Consider the following 19,934-nt stretch of genomic DNA (forward strand, 5'->3'; position numbering starts at 1 on the left):
AATCTTTTGAAGAAACAAGAACAAAAGTAGCAAAGAGAACCACAACTAAATCTACCTTCATTCATTCCATTAGTGAACCATAACGGAGTCTAATTCAGGCTTCAGCACCCAATTCTTCAAGTGCTTTGACAAGCTTGACTTGACGATAAGTATGTAATTTTTAGCCTCGATGATGAACTAGCTAACAAACTCTAATTACCAAATATACGTATACTTCTAGGGGTCAGATAATCCAAATTGTATGAACATTAACAATGAGACCCGGTAAAAGAACTGGAGAAAACGATAAACAAGAAGAGCATATGTTGAGTGAAAACACACTTGGACAAATGAAAAATGCATATGCTGAGCTTCTAATACAACTACAGTGCTCAATTTCAAATGATGAATGTGTTACCAACGCACAATACTCGTCATCTGCCACAACCTGATTAGTATCTGTATTATTTCTCATGTTTCCTTAAAATGCACTGTCAATCCTCTATATGCCAAGGTCCAATCAAAATGCAACACATCTGAAGGAGTTACAAGTTCAGGCTTCACCATGAAACAACCAAATGTGAGCAAAATCTGCCACCCTGGACACACTTTTCATCACTTGGTGGCAACTTCTAGTAATTCTTGCCAAGTGGTAAGTTTTTCCCTGGGTTTGTTTTTCAGATTCCCTCTCCTTTTCTCTTCACTGTCGATCTTTTCCCAGCCACCAAATGGAACGATTTTGACATTCCTGCTATCTAACAGTTGGAGGAGGCCCTCCCTTCCGGGCTTTGATAAGCTAGAGCTTGATGTTACCAATCCTCTCTCTACGTCTTCTGATATGCTAGCGACCTGTTATGTCTTAATTAGCAACGCCAACTATACATTCTAGACTTAACCCAATTAGCTTTGTAAGAAAAATCCTTGGTCGTGATGATAAGAATAATAAAGCAGCAGATTTTGTGAATGATTTGTACTTACAGTTTCTTCAGCACAGTAAAGATTTGTAGCTATTATCCCAGTTGGTCCTCTCTTCAACCACCCACAAACATATAAGCCTTTCTCTACTTGTGCATCTCCAGAAGCTTCGCTTAAGACACGTCCTCGAACGTTTGGAACAATTCCTGGAAAAGCAGCCTCAGACCATTTAATTTGCAACAGTGATGGACCACACAGCAATCAAAGTTTTCATGCAATTGATGTGAATGCTGAAAACACTAATCCATGGGATGGAATAAAGAAGGGAAGAAAATCATTAATGAGAATGGAAGTATTTGCAATCACTATAATAGATATACAAATGATGAATTGGAAACTTCAACTTATAGAGATATCTATCCAAGCGATGAGCTTTAAGGGCAGTCAACACTTATGACATGATTTAGCACATACCTTTATGGTGATCAAAGGGCAAGCCATCAACAGGTATCGACTTGTAACCAACGCTCTTCAATACCAGCCTACAAACAATTCAGTAAAACACATTAACATTCAGTACAGAACACCAGACTGCAGATAAGAAAAAAGGAGCCCACTGGTGCAGTGACCAGTGACTGGCCCAGCAATATATATGACGTTGCAGGGCTGAAGCAAAGGAAGATTACACCAAAATAAAAGTTAAAAAGCATCTTTCTTGGTCTATGAGGACGTGCCCATCGTAGCGTATTGAGTCATTAGTGCAATTAAATTTAGTTGAGAAATATATCAAAAACATGGACTTATCTCATTTCTTTAACTTAAAGGTTTTTCTACTCACTAGTCACTATTATGTCACAGAACCCTACTGGCCGTTCAACTACTCTGCTCACTAGTTGTATCTCCTCAGAGATTGCTTTATCATTCCAATCTCACCACTTCATCTATTATATTCTTCTTCCCTCTTTCGTATTCTTTTTATTCTTTTAAATATGATGGGAATCCATCGAAAGATAGGTTTAGCTGCAAATAAAAAAGGCTTTTCCTCCCACAGCAATATGAAATAAAATCTAGAGCTGATGGGTTTCATACAGGTTATGAGAGTTGGTAAATCATTTAAGGAAGAAAATTTGTGGGAAACAAAGGAAACTAAACCAGTGTACCCGCATTCCATTTCATCAAAAAGTCCAGTACCAACTGCAATCTGTCGCCCAGAGCCAACATCTTCTGGAGGTAGACAGAAGTTCAGAGTTAGAAGTAGTTATCTCTCATGAACAAGATCTGCAACATGCACATTTACTAAAATATAATTGGTGACATATGCAAACACTAAGTCAAGTCTTTCACATTTTTTAAACCAGTTTTATGCTTGAATTACACAAACACACAAAAAATTAAGGGGTTATTTGGTTTTCAACCAAGTTTTGTAGATCATGTCTTTATAAGTGAAGTTAATGTCCATATAAACTTATACGCACCTCGACTAATTCATAGGTAGCACCTAACAAAACATAAATCCTCATCAAAAGATCCTTTTGTATACACATCAGTACGCGGGATTCCCCCATCATATCAATAAATCTTTACAACATTAAAAGTCCTCACTGGACAATGTCAACTCCATGCTAAAACCATTAAATAGAACAAAAAGAAGTGCAGAAAATTCCTAGTGAAGAAAATAACCCCCCCCCCCCCCCCCCCCCCACACACAAAAAAAAAAAAAGGGCAAGAAATTTTTTGTAAGCATGTAGTCTCTTTAACACGCTTTAACAGCATACAGTTACCTTTAAGAATTGTCCTCTCCAAGCGCAAACCAGCAACATGGCCACTTCTACAATCTGATTCTAGAAACCTGTCTGGTTTCCTGAAGAAGACAAAGTGCAGTTCTTTTTGACCTGGACTACATACGGAAGCTGCAGAAGTGGCTGCCTTGGAGAGCAGTTCATGAATTCTCCTTTTAATCCGGTTTCTCTTTAGTTCTTCCTTTGCATACAAAACAAAAGAACAGAACACTCAACTTGGGGAGAGTTAAGCATAAAAATAGTGCACTGAAGCAATAGTGAAATTAGTTTTTTGCTTTTTCGATGTCTGAAGCAATAGTAAAATTCTTGGAGCAAAGCTCATCAAATTCCTCTTAACTTAAAGTGGTGTTTGCTTCAAAAAATTGAAAAATAGTTTTTGGTTCAAACACAGTTAATGCAGAAACTGGTTTTCATATTTTTGACTTGCACCATCGGACGGTAGTGAAAAGTGAAAACTGTTTTAGTCTCTACCAAGATTGAAGACACCCAAATACCATGTGAAGAAACATGGACCTTAGTTCTAACTCAACCTCGAAAGCTAGCTCATGAGGTGGGACTTTCCCAAAACTATACAAGTAGACAACAACTCACTCTGTCAACCAATTTGGACTCTAACACATCCGATCAGCTTTCTCAGCCAGATAGGCTTCTCTTTTCTCAACAAGACCCATCACCACACATTATTCTCGTTCTTGCACTTTATTTACTCATCTTTTACTTTCTTCGTTTAGAGAGACAAGTCAGAAAGAATTTTCATATTTTACTACCAAACCATTGGGATATCATTGAAGGATCAAATTTAAACTTACCCTTGTAGTTAGCCGACCATTTAGGTATTTTCTCTCAATCATGTGATTGTATCCTCATTTTCTTTTTCTTGTTTTTATATGGTAGTTGAAGCGCAAAGGAGGGGCAAGTTACTTCCCTACAAACGGTCGAAGGGTTTGTCATTGAAGAAAAGTAATGGAAGCTATTACGCTACAAAAGAGTAAAGTTTAAGGGCTTCACATTTATACATCATTTCCTTAGGAGCCTGAATTAGTAATACAGATAGCAGGTGTACCTCATCTGCTGGGGTTTTACTTAAATCTGCTTGCTGAATTTCAATGAATAGATCCTTAATACCTGAAACAACACAGATTTCATCTAAGAAGTTAATTACTTTTGCAAACAATATTTGGATCTAATTATCTTGCAAGGTAAAGTTAAATGAAGATGGTGAATGAAAGTGGGAGGAACGGGAACCAGCAATCCTAGACAGACAAATAGTTCTATGAACTCACCCAGAACTTCACGCAGCTCTTTTGCCGTGAAGGCTGCTTGTGCTGCTCCACGTCGTCCAACCAAATATACTTTTCTGGCAATATTCAAGCATAAGCTCATCATTTAACTACAACACATGACACTTAATTGCAAAAGCAGAAGACAGAAGACAGAAGGCAGACCTAATGGAGCTCTCTTCTAAAGCTGCCAAGGTATGGGATGCGATATCAGTTGTTGCCAATTCTGAAGTTGGTCGTAAAAGGATACGGGCCACGTCAAGAGCTACATTTCCCTTAACAGAAGTGCAAAAATCACTTAGCAAAGAGCTATATTCCCCTGTGCCTATTCATTTACAAAGTTTTAAGCAAATAATAAGTTCTAAGGTGATTTCCTAGAGAAGACTTTGCTTCAAATAAAGCCAACATGTCACGGAAAAGATACCTTATCTGACGAAACAATAATGCATTTGCCAATATCCCCATAGACAACTCAGACTATAAACTGATGAGTTGATGGGCATATTAATGTAAAGCATCCAATTTGGAGCAAGATACAGTCGTTATCAACTAAACACCAGAAACTATCCCTTAGCCCCAGTTCTAAACATTAGCAGATATGATGTCTACAAAATAAACTTTGGCTGTGGTTGAATTATACAACAGGACAAAGACAGACCAACAGGCACAGAGATAGAGGAAAAGATTTGGTAGGGCAATTATTAACCAAAAAAAAGAACTTGCCATGCTATTTAAATTTAAGCAAATAGTGGTTTATTTTCTTGTAGTGAAATCCGCATGTCATTGAAAGTTCAATAAATGGCAAAAGAAAAACAACCAACTTATCCAATGAGATAATCTATAGCAACAAATTCTAACTAAAAGCATCGGTAGTGTTCCTTAGAAGTACAATTTTACCATAATTGCGCCGCTGCTAACACATGTAACAGTATTATGGGCATTATAGACATACCTGACCAATAATTACAGCAGTATCAGAGCTCTTCAAATCTGGTGCCAGATTTCTGCAGTCTGGGTGGCCATTATACCACCAAACAAATTCTCTGGCAGCATATATCCCAGCCAACTCCTATAGATGGATAAAACAGAAACTATGTTTCTTCAAAAAATAACAGAAGCAAAGTAGCAGAAGATTGATCAAATGACACCATCAGTAATATTTATTCCCTAAGACACTAATTATAAAGGAAAGAAACCCGTTGTGTACACATACCTCTACTGGTATTCCTAGAGCTTGATCACTTTCAGCTCCATAAGAAAGCACCACCTGTGAAATGATATATTAACTTCGAATCTCGTGATTAATACATACTACACTAAACAAGTAAAAAATGTCAGAGAATCAAATGCATCCTCATCACTATGTAAAGTCTTACCACATCATATAATTCACGCAGCTCAGCCAAGGATATGGAGGCTCCGAGCGACACATTCCCGATGAATGAGCAACGTCCATTTTGAACAACCCGAGAAAACTGGTTTGTCACAATCTGTTGCAAGTGTTCTGGTAAACTAAGCACAAATAAGAGCAGTACCTCATGAAGTTTTAAACTTAAAAAAGTCCAAAAGGTTATTGTACAACGCTCCAATTCGTGTGGCATTTTGTTTCGTTGGTTATTACTTGAAAGTTGCTTTCATTGTCTCAAATAGATTAATAGAAGCATTCTGTTAATTACTCAAAAATTTCTTTGATTTTGCGTATAGTGAAATACAGGATTGGAATTCGTTATTGAAAGTAATTGGGTAATTCTCAATCTTTTGGAGATAAATATTTACATATTTGGTTTATATAAAAGGTACTATAAATAAGAATTTTTATCACTTAAATATTTAAGAAATAACTGAAAACAAATATGGTCACAGCAAAATCTGTGTCCTTCTCCAAATAGTAATATGTCATACTATACTACTATAAAATAGAGGGAGTACTATTAGAACTGCGCAAATAATATAAACAAGATGCAAACTTGTGCATTTAAATAAAAAATTAAAAAATTAAAAATTTCAAGCAGCTAAAGCTAAATTTATTTCCCATAAAGTGAAAGACCTTGGTATCAGGATGATCAGGAGCGACTCCGGACCTGACTAATCCAAATGGCGTCGGTAATCGATCCACTATATCAACTTCAGCACCCTCGTGAGCTTTCAATATCTGTTATAAAGTAGTCAAAAATAAAAATTCTCTAAGTTCCTAACTTCAGTTGCAATAATAGGAAAATGAGAATTTGTAGAAAATTCAAAGCAGTGATAGAGGTACGGTACCTTATCAGCAGTGTAGAAACCGGCAGGTCCGCTGCCGACGATGCAAAAGCGTAATCGCTCCGACGAAACCGTTGAATAGCTTCTCCAGAACCTTCTGAGTGCTCTTGAAACAGCCATCTCTCCAGATTTCTCTATTCCGGTAATGGAGAAAATTTCTGTCTGCTTTGGCAACGGGTTAAGCGCACTATTAGCCACTTTTAGAGGCTACTGTTTAAAACATAGCCTACATTTGTAATGCATTTAAAATATAGACAGATATGTTTCTTCCAATTTCATAGTAATAGTAACTTTTAGACCACTGTCCTAAATTTCAATTCTTAAAAAGATGTCTGATTTCGTTTTCCGGCAATGGGTAATTTGGATTCAAAGTTAACATTAGAGATAAATTAGCAAAAGCTAAAGAAGGATAAGGAAAGAAGAATTCAAGTAATAATCATTAAACTCGGCCAATACACAATAAAACTTGTTTTGTATATACTTTGACTGCCTTGTTTTCAGTAATCTCATATTAATCTAAATTTAATAAATAATGCGTTTCTATTTGAAAATAAAAGTCACAAGAATTTATTCATTTTCTTCGTACACCAATTCTTATTGTAAGCTAATTACTACTCCCTCTGTTTCAGTTTATGTGAACTTATTTACTTTTTGGTCTGTTCCAAAAAGAATGACCACTTTCTAAATTTGAAAACAATTTAGCTTAAACTTATAATTATATCCTTAATGAAAAGCTTTTATAATTACACAAATACTCTGGACCCACTTTTGACTTGTTTAGGATCATAAATTTCAAAAATTTTATTTTTTATTAAACTTCGTGTCCAATCAAACAGATTCACATAAATTGGAACGGAGGGACCGAGGGAGTACTACTTTTTGACATGTGCTTTGTATTATCATGGATGTTGGTGGTATTCGTGACAATTATAATTATAGAAACTTAATAGAACTTTAAAAAATGGATGTACTTAATTCCATTATAAGGTTTGGTTGAATGCTTCTTAACGGCGGTCACGTTTCAGTTCATCATTAGACTTACTATAGTAATAATTACTTTGCCTCTGCAATTTCAAATTAATTATTTTATAAAGATTCATTCATAACATGACAAGTTTTAAAACGGATGTTAACCAAACAATGTATTTCTCCTTAATATGAACAAGTTCACATAGGCAAAAATCACAATTGAACTTTTATTGCGGCAAACTTCTTTCATATTCTTCATGCAAAGTTTAGCAATTTCTTTTTATATGTAATGACTTTTATTACTTAAAAATAATTTTAACTTGTGTCAATATTTTAAAGAGCAACACTCTCACCTTTGTGCAAATAGCAAGAAAAATAATCGGCTGATTAATGCAAATGTTCCTTTTTAGGTATTGTTTAGATTTTGTCCATGTTTTAAAAAGTTGTGAAAATATAGCCCTTAATAATGCAAAATTATTTGCTCATATGATTTTCAATTGCTCAGAAAATATTAAAATGTGATCAAATATTTGCAATAACTTACACAATTTTAGATTGTGGTCTACCGTTTTCTCATGAAATTTTCAATTTGCACAAACATTATTTTTAGATCGTGATCTAAAAATTTTATTAATTGTAAATTTGCAAGAAAGAAAAATAAAAAGAGGAATATTTATTAAACAGTTGATACAAAAAGGGACAATTGGCGAAATTCTTACAAAATAATGAGCAATTTATGCAAAATACCCATTGAGCTTAAACCAATTACCCTTCTCTACCCATTTCAAAACTAGTTACAATATATACTTGCCCAGTTAAAACTAATTACCCAACCTACCTACCCATTGACGAGCACAAAACATAACACAAAATTATTGCTTGCTAGTCAAAGATAGTATAGTTAAATTATTGTATCCACAGGAATTGGATTTAAATAGTGGTCGAATATTTTTTAATTAATTACTATCAAGGAAAATTAACACGTGATTGAATGATTATAAACTACGGTTGATTATTAAAATTAAACAATTAACAATTGATCACGAAAGACAACAGTCGATCAACAAAGAAATATCAATGAGAGAAATAAGGGTAATTGACTAGACATGTGCAAGATAATTGACTCAGGATCCAATTTATCATGACCCAAACCGATGGGCCGCGATGGGCACTACTCAACCAAGTACCGACGTAACGTATATTTCGTATTATACTATCATAGGTAAATGAGCCGGAAAGGTTGTCATGATATAACTAGAATAAAACATGAGGGAATACTAGACATAGGATGACCCAACATGATATAAAAACTCATACAGGTGACATACGGCCCTATAAGGTCAATGTGATCCATTATATACTTAAAATATAGGCCGACAAGGCCATACAAGTATCTGTATACATGACATCTGTCTACAAGGCTCTAAGAGTACATACTTATAATAAAGGTCGGGACAGGGCCCGACATACCAAACAATTCACGTCTAAATCATACTGACCAAACAAGCAACTCTAGAGCAAATGGAGCGCACCAACATCTTCCGCTGAGCTGATAGCCTGATAGCCTACTTGGAGGACTCTCGACCTGTTTATCGGACCTGCGGGCATGAAACGCAGCGTCCCCAGACAAAAGGGACGTCAGTACAAATAATGTACCGAATATGTAAGGAATGAAAATTAGTAAATAATAGACATGAGAGAAACATGGAGTAAAAGACTCGACATCTAAGTCTGAATAGCTCTGTGAATCATTTAATATTATAATGTCACGCATATGCGTATAAATGACTTACTATGCATAGGTATATGCGTTCATAACATCATCAAGCCTTCGAGGGCATCCCATCATATCATCTCGGCCACTGTGGGCAAATCATCAACGTATACAACTGATCAGGTGGTGGTGCGTATATAACGCCGTAACCTTTTCACATATCCCATATACATATAATATACGCGTATATAACGCCATCTGGTCATGGGTCAATGTACATGTATAAATAAATAAAATACATAAGAAATACGTTAATAAGATCAATATACCTTTCGGATAATCTTTATCAACTACGTATTTTTTTCTGAGACCCATGAACAGAAGATATAATAATAATAATTCACATGGAAAATCAAGAACATAGGCATCTCTAATACTTTTATGAATAGAGTCATTTATGAAAGTTGTGCATTTGCTTGTTTCGTTTGTAATGTACGAATCATGCCAAAAAGAAAGAGGAGATAGCCTTAACATACCTGAACTGATTCTCTTGACAATCCATTTAACACCCGTTGATTGCGACAACACGTAACGGCGGATCGAAGTAGGAAAAAATCTGTATGATATTCTTGAGAAAGATTGCACCGTACTCCCTTAGAATCGTAAAATACCGTTGCTATTACGTAGTATAATTTTGTATGAATTCCTTTGCTAATCTAAGAACTCCCGCTGCTATTACAATATGGAGTCTCGTATGAATTTCAAAATCCCTTGCCATTTCGCCCTTGTCTTTTCCCTTTCTATAACTCTGCCCAAGTGAATTCTTGTGATCAATGGAAGATAAAGTGTAAGGATGACTCATATAAACTTCCCTTTCTACGTGTTTGCAAGGGATGACTAAGAATATTGTTGAATCAATTTACTTTGCCAAAGCAGATCCGTATGACATTCTTTCTTATAAAGAATGAAATGAATCAGAAAGGTCCCTTTTTGTAGTGGTTTGGAGGCCCCACTTATAAGGCTTACTTTAGCCACTTAAAAATCTCTTAAAATGTCACCTTTCATATAAATTTAAGTGTCATTAAATTGGCTTTAACTTGCTGCCAAGTCTTCATAAACCCACGTGAAGGTTGTCCCCTTAGAATGATCCAAAATCTTTACCTAAATAATTATCCACAAAATCTAATTTATAAATTAATCTCCCACTTAAAAATTCATAATTACCTAATTATCCACATAATTAAGAATTATCTCAAATTACATAAAATACTACTCACTTTTAATACACTCTATATACCTTACTATCATGGGCATGTGGTACCTTGTATGGTACTAGTCCATAAATACCGGCTATTTTAGCTCGGGCCATATTTTATCCCAAATGTCAAACTTCAACGAAATTTATTTTTTTCGATGTGCTTACCCTCTCACCTTCATGAATTTACTCGTCACTTGTTTGAAATAGCATAATACTTATAATCTCAAAATAATCTCATTCCCGAACTTACAACGATTAACTTACGACGAAACTTTATCGTACAAAAATGCGGGATGTAATATCTCATTTCAGAGATTTCATCAATTTACTCATGGCATACTTTTATGTACGAAAACATGGGGTGTAACATCATTCCCCCTTTTGGAATATTCGTCCTCGGATGTTGACTGATGCATTTATCGTTCTCATAACCTATAGCTCTTGCGAACACTTTAATACTCTTCTTGCCATTTAGGCAACTGTTCTTTGAATAAATCCAAAGGCCAGGGAATTACCCCTTTAGGCCTCTTTCTCACACCATGGTATGTGATCGAAATTCTTCCAATCTCGTAACTCTTGCTACCTTCTGTCATGGAGCCTGTACGACTTTTTCCTTATATGTGCGCCTATGCGACTCTTCTCTCCTTTTTCCTCCAGTTTTTAGCCAATCTCTAGGCCTCACTTTGTAAGCATATACAGAGCTTGATAAGATGTCTATTTGGGCATCTCTAGGTATACTAAAGTTCTTTGCTCGATACTTTGTTGAACTTACGAATATTGCTATATCTTATTTCATAGACCCGGTTATCCATTCGTATGACTTTACTGCATCTAGGTAGGTCATACTATACCATAACTCTTACTTCGATTTATCGTTACTGAGGTCTGCTATCGAACTCCAGGTTACTTTCGTTTTTTATCCCATATATATAAATCTAAGTCCTTTAATATTTTCTCATTTTTGTTCATCTTAAGAATGACGGCCTAATCTCACCTCATACTTTGTTACTTTTGTCCATCCATTTTTGATTCACCTCAATACTGATCTACAATATACCACTGATTACTTGAAACTTCTTGCGTAATACCTTGCCACTAGGGCTTACGTTGCATCGAGGAGTATTTGAAGTGATTTTCCTGATCCACTTAGCGGCGATATTGTACTTCAATAACTGTATTTTGTAGCATCCTAATGTGATTCACTTACGTGGGTATTTTAATCCCGTGCAATTCATGATATCCTCTTCAAATTATTACTCAATCGAAGGCCCAAACGTCATCCTTTATCTATCACAATTACACCCTCATTGTACTATCATGGCAGCATTCCATCTCTTCTAAATTCCATTAGTCTTAGACTCCTTTGAGTTCATTCAGGCTATACTGAGCCTTGTATAACTTAGATAAACCATTAGCTCTTCTTGTTTTTATGGGCTTAATCCTGAGGACTTATCCATTCTCGTCACCTTCTCACTCGCCCTTTCTTATCCTTACTCCTGTCTTCCTAAAACCTTGTCGCTTTACCATACTTTAGCTTGCGACTTACATGTATCTATTTATATTATTCGCCACCTTTCTTCAACTTGCTTGCACCATAGATTTTCTTATGTTATTCTGGAACATCAAGCGAGACATCATATTGTCTCCAACTCATCTTTGCTCTCTTGACTAGATCTCTCAATACCTAGAAACCATAGGCTGGAAGATATGCCACTGACGATGCCACTATCATTCCTGGATACTGAATCCTCGCGCTTCTAGCCTTTTATCCGAAGTATGAATTGTTCACAACCTTCTGCATTTGAGTATCTCGTACATTGTTTACCTTTGCCTTAAAATCTCGCATCATATCTTCTATCTCTTTCATGATCTCCCTTCCACATAGGTACAATTCACATCCACAACTTGAAGCTTTTATTATAACATTTGCACCTTTGGTACATGCACAATCAAGTGGGAGCTTCATACTGACTTCTTATGAGGCTGGTACTCTTCTGACTGGCTTTATCGTATAGCCATTATAGAATATGGCTATTGTACTATCTCTCTCGTACCTCTGATATCTAAGAGTAATCCTGCAATATTCTCAATCACGAGGTCTATAATTATTTTGGGTCCAATAATCAGATTCCTGATTTACTTCGTTGATGCAACTCTTTAGTTTTCTCCTCCTTCTGTCAGCCTTTATGCTTAAGCTATCTTCCGATATGTGGCTCAAAGTATTACTTTAGCCTTTCATGGACGCTATGGAATATCCTGGATACAATATTTTAACAATTCATTTCCTTGTCTACGACCGGAGTCTTCTATGGCTGTATGATTGGCAACATATATGCTGCATGAATAATACTCCGAAATCTTAAGTGCGTTCATAATGTAACTAACTCTGGATTATTGATCGAATAATTCCTTCCGTTCCTTCTCAGCTTTCTTTAAATGTAAGCAATTACTTTTCCTGGTCGTTCTACCGCTCATTGCATGAATATTTGGCTTATCTTAGTGCCTACACATATTCGAATTCCGTACAACCCATATGATTTTGAATATCACCTTTTGATTTTTTTTTTTCCCGTTCATAGCCACGATAGGGGCCACTTTCTTATGGAGTACATACAATTTTGTAGTGAGACTGTTATTACACGACCATTTTCTCTTTAGGTCACTGTGCTTAGGTTGAAGCCTTCTTCCCTATTTTCTCAGCTAGTATTTCATTGTAGTACTTAGGGAGGATCCTCTGACTCTTGTAAAACTGTGAGCTTATTACATCGTATACTCGACGGAATTTTTGATGCCTTTCTTCGCCTATAATTATCCGTAGCTCCACGCCCTTGTGCTTGTAGGGTTGCTTATGAACTTGATATTTGCCCGTCTTCCCAGTGGGACTCTCTTTTATTTCCATAATATTCATACGGTATCTTTAACTACCCCAACTCCTATCTGAATATTTCTCAAGGTCACGATGTCATATCTGTGAGATTGAATTCCTCATGTTGGGGTTTACCCTGTTTATCTTGCACGTATATTGATTTGTCTGTATCCTTTTATCTAGCCATAACTAGGCTCTTCCTGAATCAACTACTAACCAATCATTGGTCCACTCTCATATCAATCTTCCGTGTAATATTTCTTGGGATATTTCCTTTGTCTTAACTTACCTATCGCACTGGCTCCTTATTTATCAATAACATCTTGGGCAGGAACCCTTAATTCCTCTCCTTGACATCGTGTTTGCATAATGTTCTTGAATCACAACATATCTATAGGATTTGAATGAGTGCAATCTCATCCCTTTCTCATTTTTATCGTATTCTTCCTTTACCATTCCATAGTTACTAGAACCACTAAATTCTGACTTAATGCCACATCACACTATATTTCCCCATTTAGGGGAGCACTGAGATTTAGTGCTACGATGATCTACGTATAGATGTTTTACCTTATCATCTTTGGCATCTTTTCACATCATCGATGATCCTTAGTCGCTTTGCGGTAATCCTTATGTACCAAGGATAACAAAATTCCTCACTCGCGAGGGTGACACTTGGTGTAACTTGCTTTAGGGAAGCGTCTTCCTGAATGACCTTTCAAGGATATTCTTCTGTCGTCCATTCTATTATCGTCGGGACGCAATCTCTGAAATTCTCAAGATGCCGATTATTATTCAGTCCCTAGTTCATGTTTAGTTTATCTTGTTCATCAATCCATACTGATTTCTATTACTCTGGGGTCTAACTTTTCCTTTTGGCAACCACATTAGAGTCATGAACTTATTTCTTGAAATAAGGGTATGACTTTATTGCCTATACTCTTTTGTTGTCTCAGGGCCTGTCACCTCTCGTCATTCCCTTCACTTGACTTTAGACTCTGTAATACTGTCATTTTTTTGATCTACCATTGTCATCCATGTATCACATCTTACTCATAATACTTCATTAACTCTCTTCTTATTTTCCTGCTAACATTTATGTTTATCACTTTATTTTGAAACCTCAACAAGACATTCTTTTGTTTTTAGCTCTCCTTGCTTCATCCCATGGCTCTTCGAGTTGCCTAACATCCTCGCTCTACTAGGGACGGGACCATACTAAGGTAATAGTTATCCCTTTCAGGTTTTGAATGTCTATCTTTGTACTACTCATATCTAGTTGTACTATTTTAGAGTGCACCATATGGGTGTCTCACAAGGAGATCTATTAGCACATTTGCAATATCCTTCGAAAATGTCAACTGACGCAAACAATCAATCCATCATTTTGGGTTACTCAAGCCCCAGCCGGATCCTGATATCCTGTCCTTCTCTTAAACCATATCTGTTAGTTTCCATAGGGCATAGCTGAGATGGGTGTGGCCAATTATACATACCTCAGTTAATGTTGAAGGTAACTCAAAATGCTTATATTTTTCTGCGTGACTTGTAAATACCGATAATCTTCATTAAATGGGTACCTAGTACCCTTCTCACCTTGCTTCTTTTACTTGTTGAAGCTTGTATCTACCTTCTGAATTTCTCGTTACTTTTTACCATATGGGTGGATAGATATTCATGCCTTAGGGCTCCTTTTCCAGAAGCGCACACGTCTTAGTACACACATGATCTGCTGGAGACCTTACATTTACTCAGCATAAGCATGATGCAAAATCGAGTTCCTCTAACTCAGCTCTTCCACAGTTGCATTCAATCCCTTACCAACCGTCTTTCCAGACGTAGGTATCGTTGTATTATGAATAAGATAGAGTTTAGGAGATTGAATTCCTACAACTGAGCTCTACCACACGATCTAGAGTAAGAAGAAAGAGTGACAATCCTAGATGCCCTGTAGCCTCCTGCTTATAAGTGTGGTGCACAACACACTCATAAACAAAACTCTACTAGACGCGACTTGTAGACTCTCTAGGACAGAACTACTCTGATACCACTTTTGTCATGACCCAAACCGATGGGCAGCGACGGGCACCAAGTACCTTACTCAACCGAGTACCGACGTAACGTATATTTGGTATCATACTATCATGGGTAAATGAGCCACAAAGGCTGTCATGATATAACTAGAATAAAACATGAGGGAATACTAGACATAGAATGACCCAACCTGATATAGAAACTCATACAGGTGACATACGGGCCTATAAGGCCAATGTGATCCATTATATACTTAAAATATAGGCCCACAAGTCCATACAAGTATCTGTATACATGACATCTGTCTACAAACCTCTAAGACTACATACTTATCATAAAGGTCGGGACAGGTCCCCGCCATACCAAATAATATACATCTAAATCATACTGACAAAACAAGCAACTCCGGAGCAAATGAAGCGCACCAACATCTTCTGCTGAGCTGATAGCCTACTTGGATGACTCTCGACCTGTCTATCGGGACCTGCGGGCATGAAACGCAGCATTCCCAGGCAAAAGGAACGTCAGTACAAATAATATACCAAGTATGTAAGGAATAAAAATTAGTAAATAATAGGCATGAGAGAAACATGGAATAAAAGACTCGACATGTAAGTCTGAATAGCTGTGTAAATCATTTAATATTATAATGTTATGCATATGCATATAAATGCCTTACCATGCATAGGTATATGCGTTCATAACATCATCAAGCCTTTGAGGGCATCCCATCATATCATCTCGGCCACTGTGGGCAAATCATCAACGTATACTAGTTGATCAGGTGGTGGTACGTATATAACGCCGTAACCTTTTCCCATATCCCATACATATAATATATGTGTATATAATGCCATCTTGTCATGAGTCAATGTACATGTATAAATGAATGAAATGCATAAAAATACGTTAATAAGATCAATATACCTTTCGGATAATCTTTATCAACTACGTATTTTTCTGAGACCCATGAACAAAAGATATAATAATAATAATTCACATGGGGAATCAAGAATGTAGGCATCTCTAATACTTCTATGATTAGAGTCATTTATGAAAGTTGTCCATTTGCTCGTTTAGTTTGTATCGTACGGATCATGCCAAAAAGAAAGAAGGGATAGCCTTAACATACCTGAACCGATTTCATTGACAATCCCTTTAACACCCATTGATTGCGACAACACGTAACGACGGATCGAAGTAGAAAAAATCCGTATGATATTCTTGAGAAAGATTGCACCGTACTCTCTTAGAATCGCAAAATCCCGTTGCTATTACGCAGTATAATTTCGTATGAATTCTTTTGCTAATCCAGGAACTCCCGTTGCTATTACAATATGGAATCTCGTATGAATTTCAAAATCCCTCACCTTTTTGTCCTTGGATTTTCCCTTTCTATAACTCTACCAAAGTGAATTCTTGATATCAATGGAAGATAAAGTGTAAGGATGACTCATATAAACTTCCCTTTCTACGTGTTTGCAAGGGATATCTAAGAATATTGTTGAATCAATTTACTTCGCCAAAGCTGATATGTATGACATTCTTTCTTATAAAGAATGAAATGAATTAGAAAGGTCCCTTTTTACAGTGGTGTAGAGGCCCTACTTATAAGGCTTACTTTAGCCACCGTAAAATCTCTTAAAATATCACCTTTCACATAAATTTAAGCGTTATTAAATTGACTTTAACTTGCTGCCAAGTCTTCATAAACCCACGTGAAGGTTGTCTCCTTAGAATTATCTAAAATCTTCACATAAATAATTATCCACAAAATCCAATTTACAAATTAATCTCCCACTTAAAAATTTATAATTACCCAATTATCCACATAATTAAGAATTATCTCAAATTACATAAAACACTACTCACTTTTAATACACTTTATACACCTTACTATCATGGCCGTGTGGTACCTTGTATGGTACTAGTCCATAAATACCGGATATTTTAGCTCGGGCCGTATTTTATCCCAAATGTCAAACTTCGACGAAATTCATTTTCTTCGATGTGCTTACCCTCCCACCTTCATGAATTTACTCGTCACTTATTTGAAATAGTATAATGCTTATAATCTCAAAATAATCCTATTCCCGAACTTACAACGATTAATTTACGATGAAACTTTAACGTACGAAAATGCGTGATGTAATATCTCATTTCCGAGATTTCATCAATTTACTCATGTCGTACTTTTATGTACGAAAACATGGGGTGTAACACAATTCTTGAGTTATGTCACTCTATAATACTGTTGAAACTTATGAATTCAACAGATAATCAGATTACCCTTGAAGTTAATGTTCCTATTTCGATTAAATGTTAATTTCAGTAATTAATCCAATTGAAGCACGATAAACAATTGCAACGATAAAATGATAGTTATGGTCCAAAAGGAAACTTTTCATGAATATTTTCCTATTTTCTAGTTCGATTAATAATTCAAGAGGCTTTTTCGATTACCTTTTTGAATCATGAAATTAAACAAGAGCATAAAATGTAAAGAAATTCAATATCAAGGTTCTCTTTCGATTAAGCAAAATAATAAATAACTTCACAATACGAATTAAAACTCTACCAATTAATTTCAACAATTGTCAAGAATCGAATCCCTAATCAAGTTATCAATACACCATATATGTTAACATCCTAAGGGAAATTACTCCATAGCTATGGAAAAAGTCATCTTAATAAAGTTTAAAAACATAGAAAACATCAATGCTAATGATTCGATATCCCGTATTGCACTGATTGTTGGTTGAAATCTTGATGAATTCTTATATCTTCTTGCCTTAGTTGCTTCTCAAATCTTTCGTAGGTCAAAAGTCCCTTCAAAACGTATTTTAGTGTATTTATACCGTATAGAAGTGAGTCCCGACGAAACTACCCTTTCTAAGTTGAAACAGAAAATACACCAAGGAAAATGCACAGGCGCCCCGCGCCCCGCGCTGTGCCATGCGACATGCCTATGGGGATTTATAGAGGACTTGAATTTTGTATGTCAGGCAAGTTTTACACTATCGCGTTGCGCCTCGCGGTGCCCCATGCGACGAGTCATTGTATTTTTTTCCAGAGTAAGTTGTTTCTTTCACATTTTGATATTCGGACTTGGTCCTCGACCCCTGAACGTAATTCCCGTTTAATTCTTTGGGCTTTTACTCATACTTCAAAGCTCCAAATTATTCGATTTAGCTCCAATTTATCTTTTTAACTTGGAATCACTTCCTGCAACGCATAAAACACGTAATAAGTACAATTCACTATCATTTACGCTCAAACGCACGTAAAAAAAATAGTAATTAGAGTGTAAACTACGGCTAAAATATGGGTTTCTAGGGGCTGGGCTGGTAAATAATTTGCTGAGTGGGTATTTGTAAAAGATCCCCGAAATAATTGGAGGTAATTCACCTGAAATTGGGCTTTTGAGAGTCCTACTATTTCATGGGCCAAAACAGCCTAATCTCATGTCTTAAGAGCGGGAAAAGGCATTAACCCGTTCCAGCAAATCAAAACGGAGCTGCTACTATCACATTTAACGTTGTACTCCGTCACATCGCCGATGGCCGGAATAACCATTACCCGGTGGCTCACCGTCTCTCCAGCGTTTTCCACCTCAATACTTCGCCGTCTGCTTTCCTCTTATTCCCTTCGTTACCACTACTCCTCTTTCCCAACCCAAATCCCCAAAACAGTGTCCTCCTTTTCAGTTTCCACAATTAGCTCATTCAGAAGCACACCATTTTCCACCACTACTACCACCCCAGAAACACCCATTTCGAATACCCCAACTGCAGCTCCACCGAAGCGAAACACATTAGTCAATTTCTCATTATCTGATTCAGAGGACTCCGATTCTGAGGCGGATACGAAATCGTCGACTAAACAGATAGACAAATCCAAATTACCACCACCATACGATCCATTTAATAAGAAACCCGTAATTGAGGAACCTGAAGACCCGACGAATTTGCAAGAAGTGTTTCAGGAGATGCGCTCAGATGGGCTGATCAACAATGCAGTGAAGATGTTCGACGGATTGTCAAAGGACGGGTTGACTCACGAGGCATTGGAACTATTCTCTCAAATCAAGGACAAGAATCAAATGCCAGATGTTGTGGCTCATACAGCGGTGATCGAGGCATATGCCAATGCGGGACAGCCCAAGGAGGCTCACAAGGTCTACCTGCGGATGCTGGCAAATGGGGTGCTTCCCAATGCGTATACGTATAGTGTTTTGATCAAGTCGTTAGCGGAGAGTGGAGAAGGGAAGTTTGTGAAAGAGGCGAAAAAGTATGTGCTGGAGATGGTGGAGAAAAGGGGGATGAAGCCCAATGCAGCTACTTGTTTGGGTAGTTATGAAGGGTTGGTGAAGGCAGGAATGGAGGAAGAAGGAAAAGAGTTATTGGAGATAGTGAAGAGCAAAGGAGCTGTGCCTGAAGAGATTAAGATGAGGGAGGTGTTGAAGAATAAAAGAGGACCACTTCATAGGACCATAATGCAGGTTTTCTATGGCAAGTAAAAGATGTTTTTTTTTTACTTAATAGCTGTTTGCTGTGTAAATTGTTGTACTAGGGAGATTCTTGTTTATTGTCATATGGAAACAGATTACTAAAACATGCAGAGAACTTTGTGCTTGAGGAAATTTGATTTTCTAGTTCTTGGCAATTACTTCTTTCGGATGAACTTCATATAATATTTGGAATCAACAAAATCTTCTACCCGAAAGACTCATGAAAGCTTCATCCTAGTTCCCAAAATTCACATTGATCTTGCGGTATCTGGTAATGACCAAAAATGATGCTACTTTTTTATGAAGTTATTTCTATAGTTTGACGAACTCCACCAAGCATGGCGACCACTT

General features: G+C 36.6%; 2 protein-coding genes across 4 annotated transcripts; one reads left to right on the plus strand and one right to left on the minus strand.

The window, feature by feature from the left end:
• Positions 1-305: 305 nt before the first annotated feature.
• Positions 306-6,422, minus strand: LOC104098479 (NADPH:adrenodoxin oxidoreductase, mitochondrial). Of its 3 annotated transcripts, none has more exons than XM_070179519.1 (13): positions 6,236-6,422; positions 6,055-6,125; positions 5,350-5,485; positions 5,187-5,240; positions 4,926-5,042; positions 4,139-4,248; positions 3,977-4,050; positions 3,757-3,818; positions 2,676-2,874; positions 2,055-2,118; positions 1,369-1,436; positions 958-1,100; positions 306-828 (listed from the first exon to the last, which is right to left on the minus strand). In XM_070179519.1, exons 1-13 carry the CDS (start codon positions 6,350-6,352, stop codon positions 595-597), a joined length of 1,449 nt encoding a protein of 482 aa, XP_070035620.1. In that variant the 5' UTR covers positions 6,353-6,422; the 3' UTR covers positions 306-594. The 3 variants fall into 3 exon arrangements, with proteins under 3 accessions (XP_070035620.1, XP_070035616.1, XP_070035611.1); XM_070179515.1 differs by having other exon boundaries at positions 2,055-2,115; positions 5,350-5,463; positions 6,021-6,125; XM_070179510.1 differs by having other exon boundaries at positions 5,350-5,463; positions 6,021-6,125; positions 6,236-6,421.
• Positions 6,423-18,545: 12,123 nt separating this feature from the next.
• Positions 18,546-19,738, plus strand: LOC104098478 (pentatricopeptide repeat-containing protein At4g38150-like). The gene has a single exon (XM_009605223.4). It carries the CDS (start codon positions 18,633-18,635, stop codon positions 19,590-19,592), a length of 960 nt encoding a protein of 319 aa, XP_009603518.1. The 5' UTR covers positions 18,546-18,632; the 3' UTR covers positions 19,593-19,738.
• The last annotated feature ends 196 nt before the right edge of the window (positions 19,739-19,934 follow it).

This window comes from Nicotiana tomentosiformis, chromosome 1, assembly GCF_000390325.3.
Source record: "Nicotiana tomentosiformis chromosome 1, ASM39032v3, whole genome shotgun sequence".
NCBI lineage: Eukaryota > Viridiplantae > Streptophyta > Magnoliopsida > Solanales > Solanaceae > Nicotiana > Nicotiana tomentosiformis.